Source organism: Rattus norvegicus, chromosome 2 (assembly GCF_021556685.1).
Source record: "Rattus norvegicus strain SHRSP/BbbUtx chromosome 2, alternate assembly SHRSP_T2T, whole genome shotgun sequence".
Lineage (NCBI taxonomy): Eukaryota > Metazoa > Chordata > Mammalia > Rodentia > Muridae > Rattus > Rattus norvegicus.
This window is the reverse complement of record NC_141535.1, coordinates 213,611,815-213,626,414: the sequence shown is the minus strand read 5'-3', so window position 1 is coordinate 213,626,414 and position 14,600 is coordinate 213,611,815. Positions and strand designations below refer to the sequence as shown.

The 14,600-nt window shown below is 44.7% G+C and overlaps 1 protein-coding gene across 2 annotated transcripts in view; it reads right to left on the bottom strand.

Annotated features, from left to right (window-relative positions):
• The window catches only part of Sec24d (SEC24 homolog D, COPII component), a 106,778-nt gene that overhangs the window by 87,048 nt on the left and 5,130 nt on the right, over positions 1 to 14,600 (bottom strand). For both annotated transcript variants that reach the window (XM_087624898.1, NM_001309453.1), the window contains 1 exon segment: positions 9,914 to 10,043. In XM_087624898.1, coding sequence (XP_087481024.1) covers positions 9,914 to 10,043 — 130 coding nt within the window.

The following is a 14,600-nucleotide window of genomic DNA, read 5'->3' as shown; positions in this document are numbered from 1 at the left end:
GGCTGACAAATGATTTCAAGAACTGCACAAAGACCTGACTGATAAATTCACTGCTACAAAAAAAAGAAACATTTTGTCTTTACTTTGTCAAGAAACGACACTTCATTCCCTAAAGCTCATGGGGAATTGGCACAGGAGTAACTCTATAGATAATTGAAGTGCATTACTGAGTTTGGACATGATATATAGCCCTGGGAAAGCAGCAGCTAAATTGGGGAAAGGGTATTTAATTGTTTGAGAACCAAAAATAATTTGCAGAAGTGATTTACAAAAGATAATATTCTTTAAATATAAAATTCTATGGCTCACTTTTTTTTCTTTGTAGCCATTTCAGTTAGGACATAGTAGCTTTCAAACGGAAATGGTGACATAAATAGTCTCTGGTTGGGGGAGGGATGTTTCATTTTGTTTTGTTTAATTTTTAACAAAGGGTAAAGATTTGGGGCTGGAGAGACTGCTGTTAAGAACACACACTGCTTTTTCAGAGGACCATAGTCTGATTCTCAGCCCCCGTATCAGGTGGTTCACAAGTGTCAGAAACCCCAGCTACAGGAGATCCGATGCCCTCTGGCTTCTGTTGTCAGCCATGTGCACATAGATGCACACATAAATAAGTGTTGTTAAATTAAAAAATGATTAAAGGTTTAAAATGCAGAATGAGAGACTGTACAACCACCAGGTACTACTTTAACCCATAAATACCTACTTACTGTCCATTTCTTATGCACCAGGAGGTAGGTTACAAAATTTATAAACAAATTGTCTCTTTCTGAGAAGCTTAAACATTCTTAGTCTGAAACGTATTGGTTTTTTTTTAATGTAATATCAATTCTAAAATTAATTAGAATAGAAATAAATACATAGCCAAGCTATTACATACGAAAGGGAAAGAAAAATCAGGACACTTAACAAAAACAATCTTATTTGTTACTTTCCCACTGCACACAGAGTGGCTATCAGAGGTAGCAAACCCAGCCTGGCCTAGGAAGCCACCGGATGCCTGCCTCTCCCTCCCAACCCCTCTGCATTTTCCAACTGTGAAAGCAGGTGGGAAAGATAAATCTTTTCCTACTGTAACACACTGTGGTTAAAAATGACAAACCAGAGTTATATTTGGAGGGGACTAAGAAATACTCAGATACAGATTTTAATTCACAGTTTCATTTAATATCAGGAAAGAACAGAGCTATCACCAATTACCCACTTTAAGAAGTCATATAACTACCAAAAATGTGTCTAATCTCATCTTAAACCTCGGTAGCATTGATCTACTTCTCTGCTCAAGTGCTACCCATTTTTAAGTTGGGAACAAATGGGCCAAGAAGGACGCCCTGCATTAAAGTTTGTCAATTCTTGGAGATATGGTGTAAGTATGGTTTAACTATGTCCCGTTCATAATTCTAATATTGAAAGGTAATAGTATGGGGAGGCTACAGAGGAACCCATCTCATAAATGGGACGTGGTCTCCTTTCCAAAGCAGGTCGGGCAGGCACTTGGTCCTTCCTCCAGTATCCAAGGTACCATGTTAGATCCAGCAAGCAGCCTTCATGCTGGAGCCTCCACCTTGGCCTTTGCAGTCTCCAGACTGGTAAGAAATAAATGCCTGCCTTTTGTAATGCCTACTATCGGATTTCTGTAGCAGCAGCACAAAATGAACTAGAGTAGCAAATTATTCAAGACCTGATTGAAACAAAATCTGAATTTTAAATATTAAGCCTTTAGAGAGGAGGAAAATCAAACCCTATGGTTTCTATAGTGAAAAACACTAAAAAAGGGCTGCAGAGGTGGCTCAGTGGTTAAAGGAACTTGTTGCTCTTGCAGAGGACCCAGGTTTGGGTCCTAGCACCACAGGACCATAACTACCCATACACACTAAAGAAAGGGAGGGAAGGCACTAAGAGAAGGGGCTGAAGGAGCTGAAGGGTTTGCAGCCCCATAGGAAGAACAACAATATCAACCAACCAGACTCCCCAGAGCTCCCAGAGACTAAACCACCAACCAAAGAGTATACATGGAGGGAGCCATGGCTCCAGCTGCAAATGTACCAGAGGATGACCTTGTTGAGCATCAGTGCGGGAGAGGGGGCTTGGTCCTGTGAAGGCTCATTTCCCCAGTATAGGGGAGGGAGGCAGGAGGGAGTAGGTGGGTGGGAGGGGGAGCATCCATACAGAAGCAGGGGGAGGGCGGATGGAATGGGGGTTTCCGGAGGGGAAACCAGGAAAGGGGATAACATTTGAAATATAAATAAAGAAAACATCCAATTTTTTTAAAAAAAGGATGGCAATTTAGCTCTGGGAAAGAGCACTTCCCTAGCATGTGCAAGGCCAGGGGGCCAAGCCTCAGCACCACAGGCAAACAAGCAAACAAGCAAACAAGCAAACAAGCAGACACGGCTGGCCTTACTTCCATGCCTACCTCTGTTTACACTGCAACCAGTGTCTTAGCAGAGTCTTCTAAATAGAGTTTGGGAAGCTGGGTCTCCTCCTTCCCTAACTCACTATTTCTTGGTCAAAATAGATGGCTTACAGTTGACTAGCCGTCATTTTTTCCTTATGATGAAACTACTGACTTTTAAGAGTATAAATTTTAACAGATTAATCTCGCCTAGCGACGCCTTAGGTAGAAAGCTTTAGAAATACTCGTGAAGTTTAAAACAGTTATCCTGCCTCAGCCACGATCAAAAGAACAAATGACTATGTATGACTTCCAGATTTTATCTGACATTTCTTTTAGAATAACAGTTCTTTAATATATTTTTATTTTTTAAGATTTATTATTTTTATTATTTTAATTCTGTGTATGCGGAGGGGGGATGTGCACATGAATGCAAGTGTCCGCAGAGGTCAGAGGTGTGAGATCCCCTGGGGCTGGGGTTATGGGCAGTTTTAAGTCACCTGATATGGGTGCTGGGAATTGAACTCAAGTCCTGAGGAAGAGCAGTACATGCTCCTAACCCCTGAGCCATCTCTCCAGCCCTATTCATTTTTATTTGTATGCATATACATGTTTTCTCTGTACCATGTGCCAGTGAAGATAGAAGACAGTGTTAGATGCCTGGACTTACATATGGTTGTACTGGGGACCAAACCTAGGTGCCCTGGAAGAGCAACAGGTGCTTCTAACAAACCGAGACGACTCCCCGGCCCCAAAATATCGCTGTTCTAAAAACCATGTGCGCATTTACACACTAAGTCAACACAGCAACTCTGAGTGTGAATTGGCAAATCTCTGTGGCTGAGCCTCTATGTAGGAATGAGATATTGGCAACCACAAAGAAGGGTAACAGAGTCAGCCTCAGGGACACACGAGTGAACTCCCTCAGGTGGGAGGGCGAGGCAGGAAGATCATCACTTACAGCTGTTACACAGTGACCGTAAAAGAAAAAGGAAAGCGAAGTTGTACCAGCAATTGGCATATATATATATATATATATATATATATATATATATATATACACATATATACATACACACATATACATATATGTACACAGACATATATACACTTATATACATATATACATACATATGCATATATATACAATATACTACATATGTGTGTATATACATATATATGCATATATGTATCTACACACACACACAATTGTTTTGAGGAAACCTTTAAAATAGTAGGTGTGCTGGTTGGATTAAGAATGGCCCCATAGGCTCATTTCATGCTCAGTCACCGGAAGTGGAACTCTGCTAGGATTAGAAGGATCAGGAAGATCGGCCTTGTTGGAGAAAATTTGTCACTCAAGGTGGGTTTTGAAGTTTCAAAAGCCTGTGCCAGGCCCAGTCCATCTTCCCGTCTGTCTGTCTGGTCACCGCTCCCTGAACCCCACCCCCATCTGTGGAGCACTGCTCCAGCGGCTGCTTTATGGCACCGTGCTCCCTGACATGATGAAGACGGATTAAACCACAGGCAATCCCCTAGTTAAATACCATCTTTTGGAAGAGTTGCCTTGGCCATGATGTCTTTGCACAGCGATCGGATAGTGACTGAGACAGTAGGATTTATATAGCTTTTCCAAAGCTCTGTAGTGTTGTCTATCTCTCTTCAGATGCTTTCCTGTGCCCTGGCCTTCCGCCCATCTACTTCCCCTCTTAAACATTTCCCCTCCCGTTTGTTCTTCTCTTCCCTGCCCCATACCGTCTGTGTGTGGCTGTCCCTCCTCCACTATTCTCCCCTCAACACAAACACAAGGGCCCCTTTCTAATTTCCTGGCTTCTAAAGTACTCCAATGTAAACATCTACAGCTTCCAAATATCAGAGAGGACATACGGCATTTGCCTTTCTGGGCATAGTCGACCACACTCAGAATGATTATGTCCAGTTCCATCCATTTACCTGAAAATTCCATTTTCCTTTACAGCTAATAAAGTCCACTCTGCAGCAGTTCTGGCTTCTCATTACCCATGCCTCAGCTGGTAGAGACCGTGACCATGTGTATTTCCTGGCTATTATAAATCGAGCAGCAAGGAACATGGATAAGCAGGGAGTAGCTCTGGAGTAGGACACAGAGACCTTTGGTATATGCCCAAGAGTGGCATAGCTGGGTCTCAGGGTAGATCTACTTATTTCTAGCTTTTTAGGAGTGCACATTGCTCCCCTTTGTGGCTATCCCAGTCTGCACTCCCAACAGTGAACAATGTTTCTCCTTTCCCCACATTCACTCCAGACTTGTCATTTCTCTTCTTGACCCTAGGCAGTCTGGCTGGGGTAAAATGAAGTCTCAAGGTAGTTTAATTTGCATTTTCCTGATGGCTCCTTTTAGCTACAAGTTACTGGTCAGGGAAGTCTCCTAACACCTTCCAAACAGCACAGACTATTGCTATGGCTGGCAGTGATAATGCTGCAGAACTCCCAGTGAGATCCTTTTGCTAAAGACATAGCATACTTGAGTCACAGGACACGAAAAGACCAAACTGACATTACACTGAAAGTCTCCTCCCTATTGGCTAGCTTTCATGGTGCTAGATGTTGCTATGCAGACTGCTAAGAGGAAGAGAGTCAGCGACAGTTTCATTCTGCGATCACGGCTGTCAACCCAGTGGACTGTAGTAATGACCAGCTCTGTAAGATACACGCATGGTTGCAATAGTGGTGTGAGTGTTATGGGGGAAACCAAGTGCTACTGGATTTAAGGCCTGCCCTTCAGGAGGACATGAATGCTCAGTACTGTAGATATGACCAAGAACTCATCGTCAGGGAACTCACATGCCTCGGGGGTGAGCCTACCACTATTCTGAATGGACATAGGATCAAAATGCCCTCTAAAAATATTTATAATTATGCCCATGGGTCAGCATGGCTCTCAGGACTCATCAGAGAAGCTTCTTTTTATAATGAGCAGAGGTTAAACAGTAACAATGTCAGGTCAAAGTGTGGGGAAAAAATGACTACAATGCAGGCAGCTCTGAAGGGCATATCTATGCCATACTCGCTCTCTTCAAAGCTCGGGGATAACTGTGGAGGAGGCAGAAAGGCTGTCAGAGCCTACAATTGTGGGAAAGCACTGAGAAACCGTGCTTTCTAGATATGACAGGACCACTGCACACACGAGCACACAACAGCCACAGCTGCCCGCACAAGATCAAGCCCATCCACCATGCAAGTCCATCACAAATGAGGGAGGGGGCTCACAGGCCTTTTCCCTGGCTGAGGAGCTGTCTTCTTCAGAGAAGTAGCCCCTGGTCAGTTGTCCATGCTCCTGTGGATGACCCTACACACACAGCCATAGTGACAGTACCAACTGGGATCCGTGAAATTAAAAAAAAAAAAAGAGCAAGAAGTAAGGAGGGTCCCTGAGGTTCTGAGAGGAGCTGGGGAAGATTATATATATATATGTGTGTGTGTGTGTGTGTGTGTGTGTGTGTGTGTGTGTGTGTGTGTGTAATATATGTATGTATATGTATATGTCTATATATAATATTCTCAAATGGTAAGTTAAAATTTTATTTTTGAAAAGTTTCTTAAAACGTAAAAGAAAAATGCAAAGAAGAGAAGGAGGAATGAATGAAAGGAGAGTAGAGTAGAGAAGGGAGAGACGGAGGGAGAGACAGAGGGAGGTCACACACATCTGCTCTCCTCTGCCCTCAGATTCCTATGACTCATCTCATGATCACTGTGATCTCTGCCTTTGACCTGCCGTGTGTGTATAGACACGCGTCCCGTGGGGGCAGAGAGCAGGCAACCTGGAAACCTAGCTTGAAATGTTAGACTTCCCTCCTGACATTTCTAGCTTTCAAACCTACTTCTGACTTTCAGGTCAATATTTAAGTTGAACCCAGTAAAGACGTGCAGGGGGCAGTATAGGACCTAACTGTGCTTCCTTTCGATCAGAGTCGAAGTAGATTCTGAAATCAAGCTTCCTAGAAGATACCAGACTAAGGCAGGGCAATCACAGATAGCAGCAAGTGGACTTTCTATCCAATGATATGGCATACTGTATCCAATGAAACGACTCTGAGAGCTGCTGACATGTACTGAGCCTACGGACTGTAATGAGTTCTGTGTGCTGTGTGTGCAAGGTAGTTTGCACACAAAATCCTCATGACCGTGTAGTAGAGATGTTAACTATGAATGATGAGGAAGCAACAAGGTTAGGTTAGTAACACACCAGCCAACAACAGGACATTCTGAGAAATGTGCCACTGGGTGATTTTTGCCACTGTACAGACATCAGAAGGTATGCAGGCCTGAATGGAAGTGCCTACCACACACTTAGGCTACAGTGTATATGCATCCTGCTCTTCTTAGATCCAGGATGAGCAAAATAACACTGGAAGGAATCGAGTAAAAGGGAAAGAATACAAGCAAGTGATGTAGTGGAGTCGCTCCTTCAAGCAGCTACTGCTTCACACCGCAGTGAGTCACAACAGACTCCTCCTCTAAGTAGGAGAGCACTCTGAAATAGTGACTGATCCTGTGGGAAACACCTGACCTAGTGTGGGCACTGCATCCCTACCCAGTGCTCTGTGCTGGCAGTGAACGCCAGTGGCACCCCAAGCACGTGGGTAATGTGTTGGGGACGATGGCATTCAGATGTCGCAGTGTCACTAAGCCCCAGGAATTTCCCAGCTTCATTATAACCTGCAGCCCACACCATGCATGGGGGGAACAATAGACCTTGTTTGGCCAACAACCCCCTGAGGCATGTCTGGCAAATATGACCTGTCCCTGGAGTCTCCACTCCTCCGTGTGCCAGCCCTCTGCTGGGCTCATGCCATTCCCAGAAGTGACAATACATCAAAGAGATCTGTTAGGCCAATACCAGTGACCAAATTTGTTCTCAAAACCACTGGTTCTGTCTTTGCATTTCTCTTCTAAAGTCCTGAAAAGGCAGGCAGGGAGGGAGTTTACAGTAATGGCCTGTCCTGGGTCTTCAACCTTCTTCTGGACTGACAAGATTAATTTCTCATGTCACTCCAGGATATGCTGCCACTGAGGCAGAAGCTACCTCTAGGCTCAGGCGCTCTCTCTCTCTCTCTCTCTCCCTGACTCTGTCTCTCTCTGTCTCTCCCTCCCTTTCTTTCTTTTTTGTTTTCTTGCTATCTTGCTTACTTTTTTTCTTCTTTCTTTTTCCTTAGATTTTAGGTCTACCTCACTGAAAAAGATGGCAGACCCTCCATCCCTGGTTACCACTGACTGCCAACAGCTCCTCAGGTTAGGAGAGGACTTCATGAGTGCTCCCCCCCTCAGATCCATGGTGGAATGTAGAGGACCTGATTTTGTATAGGTCCTATGCAGGTTTCCACAGCTCCTGGGTGCTTAAGGTTACACTGATGACATCATGACCAGAGGAGCGCGTCAGAGCATCCCTCCCATCCTCTGGCTCCCATGTGTTTTTACCCCCTCCCCTGCAGTATTTGCTGAACATAGGAAGAAGTGATGTCCCTGTTCAGGCCAAGCACTCAGCTGTCCCTTGTTCTCAGTACTCTGTTCAGTTCAGCTTCTCTGAACAGTAATCCCTCGTCAAAAGGAGACGTTTCTGATCAAGGCTTTCCTGGGGCTCTGTCTGACTTTCTCAACATATTACAAACTCCAACACAAGCTGTATTTCTTGAACTGCTTTTATAGCAGTCTGTCAGCACCAGTCTTATGAATATAAACATACATTTATATTGAGTTTATATATACTTACATTAAAATACCAGAAAGGATTTTACTTATATGTTCATTTAGATAAACAAGAGTAGATTATGCCTTAGAGAGACCTCGCCAGAACAGGCTTCTAACCCACCTCACAGTAGCCACCATGATGTCCTTTGCAGAGTGGGCTTCAAATTCAATTTAAAAAAAAAGCTATTGGTTTCCCCAATAACAGTCATGTCTTTATGCCCCAGTGGGTGTACTTGCCTAACAGTATAGTTTACAGGATCCAAGGTAAGATTACTCTTGGTTTCCTGAGGCAGAGTTTTACTCTGCAGCCCAGGCTGGCCTGAAACTATATACCTCAGGCTAGCCTTGAACTCATAATAGTCCTCTGGTCTCAGTATTCCACAGTACAGTTACATGCCACTGTACCCAGTGGTCCTCAGCATTGTGCCCACTCCTGACCCATCTATCATGCCTTGGAGACTAAAGACAGTAAGGTCATGTCACAAGACATGAATTCTTGCTTTGTGCCCAAGCCACAACAGGCATGCTCACAAATTAAACTCCAACTCTTGTCTCCCGTGTGAAGCTGCTCTGTGATCCCATAGCTACATCTGGGTGGCAGTCACCACAACAAATAGAATCCAGCAGTGTCTGACTCAGGAGCCCCACAGGAGCAGTACCTGATGCTTTCAGAACCTCCCTTTTCTCACTGGCAGGAAGGACAGACAGCCTGCCAGACAAACCTTCCTCAAAGTCGAAGGTTCACACTAGAGACTGACTCCTGTGCCCCTCCTCCACTCTACCTGGCAACCTAGGAAAGGAACTAGGAAACGGGGCCTCGGGCCACTCTGGGAGCAGTTCCAAGGTAAATGCACCTGGGAGCTGGACTGTGGCTTGTGGGACAAATAACATTGGGATTTCCGAGCCTTGAGGTGTGTGCATTGCTGGCTCTGTCCCAGACGATAATACCTCATGGGTCACAGGCTCTAAAGATCTCAGGCCTGTAGTTCTTGGCTTTCCAAGGCCTGCCCCTGACTTCCTCTTTTCCAATGCATTACAAACAAACAGAAGCTGCATTTTTTTTTTTGAGCGCTTTTGCAGCAGGCCTGCCAATTAAGAGTCCCTCACTGGCCTAGGTATTCTTTCCCTACCAAACTCTTAGACTCTATTACTGACCTCAATCCGATTTGACCTTAAAACTTTTATTAAGCACTTGCTGGTAAGGAGCTCAGGTGTGAGAGGCAGCTCTGGAGAAGGGAATGGCAAGTCTTGATTTGGTGTTTTGGTCTGAGATGGTCACAGGGGGTGGGCAGGGGCAGGGAGGGGGTGGGCTGTGTCTCACTATGTAGCCCTGGCTGGCCTGGCACTTACTGTGTAGATCAGGCTGGCCTCAAGTTCACCGAGATCTGCCTACTTCTACTTCTCCAGAGCTGGGATTAAAGATATTTGCTACCAAGCCCAAAATGACCTTAATATTTTGTACGATACATAGAGACTAGAGGCCTAAAGGAACCAGAGACCAACATGAAACTCTAAACAAAATACGCTGACTATAACCCCACACTAAATTGCATGGCATTAACACGGGCCATTTTTTTATGTCTTCTAAAATACAGACTAACTTTTCTGTCCCTAGATTTTTCTAAAAGCTTTGCTTTGTAAATGCAGTTCTCTAGTAAACATTTCTTTTTTAAAGATATGAAATGTAGCAAGAAATTAAACTTTCAACCAAGAAACACACAAGCTCAGAGGGTCCTCTGGAAGAAAATTTTAGGGCATATTCAAATGAGGGCTGAAATGTACTTAGCTCACCTTTGAGGAGGATGGCCTGCGGCATGGGCTCCATTGGGACCAAACTGTGGGGGTCCAGGAGGTAAAGGACCTGGGGGCAGCAGCCCTGAAGGAGCAGTGGCTCCTGTAGGCCCCGGAGGCTTCATCATGCCTACAACAGAAGGGAGCAGAGTTATGAGATGAGCATGTTAGAGTACAGAGAGATAATAAAGGTGGAAGATTAACATTGAAGTGAGTGAGGGGAGACAGGAGCCAAAAGATAAACACAAGGCCCTTCCAACCCCCATTAACCAATAGTTCCAGAGTGGCTATTATTCTCTGTTAAAAGCACAGAAAGAATATGTGCACGTGTGTGTGTGTGTGTGTGTGTGTGTGTGTGTGTGTGTAACGGTGGAGGTACCTTAACAGAACATGGTATCTCACAAACACTAGATCATAAAGTAGTAAAAAAGTAAGTAAATAAATAACTCAATAAATCAGAAAGCAAGCTGGTAGAACATCTGAAAGGCCTACAAAACAAGTCCCAACAGTGCTTTTGGAGAGCAGGCTGTTACTCCAGCAAATGCTGAGACAGGTGAGGGGATGTGGAAATCACACACAGTGATGGACGTGCCCTGCAGCGACCTCTTTCTCACAGCTCCTCAGAGAGTCATGAAACACCATGACTAACAAACAAGTGGGAGAGGAAAGGGTTTATTTGGCTTATACTTCCATATCACTGTTCATCACGGAAGGAAGTCAGGATAAGAACTCAGAGCAAGAACCCGGCGGCAGGAGCTGATGCAGAAAAAATGGAGGCGTGCTGCTTACTGGCTTACTCCCTGTTGCTTGCTCAGCCTGCTTTCTTAAGCTGCCAGGACCACCAGCCTAGGGATGGCACCGCCAACAGTGGGCTGGATCCTTCACCATCAATCACTGAGTAAGAAAATGCCATACAGCTGGAACTTACAGAGGCATTTTCTCAATGGAGGGTCCCTCCCTTCAGATAACTCTATGTCAGTGTGTGTCAAGTTGACATAAAAGTAGCCAGTACCGAGCATTTTAAGGTTTCTCTTTGGAACAGTTTCCCAGCCTTTTTTCTCTTTGCTTCTTAGAGCAAAGGTGGAGGGGATAACCCAAGCATTGTGATGGAGACCCCTAAGCCTTGTTGGCATAACTAGCCATAGTTCAGTGCTGGGCAAGAATCTCCTCTGAGGTTTGATCTTTGTAAAATAAAAATGAAATCTCCTCTACCCAGCCCGATCAACTTGACCTTTGGCCCTACCCTCGTCCGTGTGCCCTGTGACCTCCAAACTGCCTGTGAACTCTTCTACAGTACACCCAGTTTCGGCATTCATACAACGTACTTTCTGTTCCTTCCCTCCTTCAGTTACCACACAGACAGACAGATGGATGGACAGAAGGGGACACACACACACACACCAGGAAATGATGGCATGGACTGTAGTCACCCAGGAAGACCTTGTCAGGCTGTCACTGTCCCTTCATGAAGGAACTTCCATATCCTTGGATCATCGACCACACATGCTGCAGGTCGCAGTAGTAGTTTTTGGGATTTTAAACTTAAATGTCTACCAAGACTCCCTCCCCTCTTCAAGCCTGAGTCCTGAAACTGAAGACTGACTGAGCTGACGATGGGCCCCGGGATCCCACCTAAAGTCCTGCTAAAGTCATAGCCCAGACCTTATTTTCCTTTTTTCTTTTCTTTTATTGGATATTTTCTTTATTTACATTTCAAATGTTATCCCCTTTCCCAGTTTCCCCTCTGGAAAACCCCCACCCCACCTCCCCTCCCCCTGTCTCCATGAGGGTGTTCCCCCTCTCACCAACCCACTCCTACCTCATCACCCTGGAATTTCCCTACACTGGGGCATGGAGCCTTCACAGAACCAAATGCCTCTTCTCCCATTGATGACCAACAAGGCCATCCTCTGCTACAATGCGGCTGGAGCCATGGGTCCCTCCATGTGTACTCATTGGTTGGTGGTTTAGTCCCTGGGAGCTCTGGGGAGTCAGGTTAGTTGATTTTGTTGTTCTTATGGGGTTGCAAACCCCTTCATCTACCTTAGTCCTTTCTCTAACTCCTCCATTGGGGACCCTGTTCTCAGTCCAATGGTTGGCTACGAGCATCTGCCTCTGTGTTTTTATGTTTTATTATTTTAAAATGGAATCTCACTAAACTGCCTAGGCTGCCTTTGAACTTGTTCTTCAGCCCAGACACACTTTTAACACCAGGGTCCCTGCCTTAGCCTCCTAAACACATGGGATCATAGCCCACACCACAGCCCGAGTGAGGAATGCTATATATTAACTTTATAATCAAAGTTCTATTTATAATTTTCCACAGAGGGCAGAAATAAGTATTATGGTTTCATTTTAAATTATTTTAAGTAATAAAAATATATTTTAGTATACTGTGTGACATAATTATAAATATATTCTGTGATATTTTACCAAGTTAAATATATATGATAAATATATATTGAATATATATTCAGGTATATTGTATACACGTATATATTTAAACTGGTAAATATTCAAATGTATATCTGCTTCTGTCTATCCTCATTCCCACTAGTAAACTTTCCCATCCTCCTCCTGTTCTCCCAGCTTCCAGCAAGCACCATTCAGTCCCCAATATCTAATGGGATTGACTTTCTTAGCTTTCACATATGATTCAGATCATGTATTTTTCCTTCTGTGAATTAAAGACACACACACACACACACACACACACAAACACACACATACACACACTACATTTTTACATGATGTTTGGCAATGTAAGAATAGTATGAAACACACGGTCAAGCGACTGGGTTTAAATCCTTCGCCACCACTGAGAAGCTACAGCCGGCCGACAAGACCCACGGTTTTTAACCCCATGTCCCAGCCCTCAGCTCCCTGCTCCCCAAGAGACTTGAGAATTAACTGAGGGGAGGTATGAGAATACTCTTAACCATTTTCTCGTACCTCACCATATGCCCTGACTTCCTTCTTAGCTTCCTTTCCTAGAGTATCTAGTTTAATAAAACACACACACTACAGTTAAGAACGCACTGTGCTTTACTTTTAAAATGTTTTGGACGAAAGTAAAAAGCCACAGGAGGACCACCAGTATTTCAGGTTAAATAATGACTGGCAAGACATAAGCCAGATACCCCACCTTTCAAATACGTGGGTGCATTAGTTCCTATGGCTGTAGTAAACACTGTGACTAAAAGCAACTTGGGGAAGAGGAGAGTTTAATTCACCCAACAACTCTCAGATCAGACCTCACCATTGAGAGAATTCGGGGCTGTCACTCAAGATAAGAACCTAGAGGTAGGAACTGTAGCAGAGGTCATGGAGAAGAGCTGATTATTGGCTTGTTTTCCTGGCTTGATCAATCTGGTTTGTTACACAGCTTAGGACCAGTCGTCTAGGGGTAGCACTACCCACAGGGGACTGGGATCCCCCACCTCATCAACCATTTGATGATGGCAATGATGCTGATGGTGGTGATGATGATGCTGATGATGGTGATGGGGATGGTGATGATGATGGTGATGCTGCTGATGGTGGTGATGGTGATGATGATAAATACCCTATAGACTTGCCTACAACCAATCTGTTGGAGGCATTTTCTCAATTGCAGTTCCTCTTCCCAGATAACTCTAGATTGTGCAAAAAAGACAAAAGAAGAAGGAGGAGGAGGAGGAGGAGGAGGAGGGGGAGGAGGGGGAGGAGGAGGAGGGGGAGGAGGGGGAGGAGGGGGAGAAGAAGGAGGAGGAAGAAGAGGAAGAAGAAAAAGAAGAAGAAGAAGAAGAAGAAGAAGAAGAAGAAGAAGAAGAAGAAGAAGAAGAAGAAGAAGAAGAAGAAGAAGCAGCAGCAGCAGTAGCAGCAGCAGCAGAAGCAGCAGCAGCAGCAGCAGCAGCAGAAGCAAACAAAGAAAAAGCCCAGCCAGGATAGCAGGTTAGTGGCCATTTTTACCCCCACATGGGTCAGGATAATTCAGAAGCACACAGTGAGAACTCTCATATACCTGTCACATTAGGATAGGTTCTCCCAATTGCTCCTGATGTCAACAACAATTCAGGCTCACTCAACATGCATCTAGTGTGCCTCTAGTGCAGTAAGAGCACTCATGGAGGACACAACAACCACGTAAGAAATAGTGACCCTGTCATGTGACCACAGTTAAAAAATGCAGATGGCCTCCAAACCCTTCCTGGAATACAGATCAATGAGGAAAGACCTCTTGAGAGCCACCTTCAGTATGGTGACTTCTTAGAATAGCAGACAAGATATGGGATTCTAGCCAGAAGCAGAGCCTGACCATTGGTCTGAGAGAGCATGGCTGAATCAGGGGTGGACAGCATTGGGGTAAAGTGACAAGAACAGAAATCACCATCCAGATTGGTTGGAGACAGACTACAAAGTCTGGTGTATGACTGGACTCCACACCCAGGGCAAAGGGATGACAGTAACATATCGATGTGCAGTCAGAATCTACAATGGCCCACATAGTTGCCATTGTCAAAAGTGACCAGACATAGAGCGATCAGGTTCTTTAGAGCATGAGGGAAACTTCAGGAGGGAAGGAAATCCACAGCAAGAGAAAGAGCTACGCTTGTACCACAGGAGAGTGTCAAACTCACAAGCCATCTTTAACTGGGCTAGTTTACTCTGCAGGAGTGTCTGTCCCCTCCAGTGCCCTTCATCGATG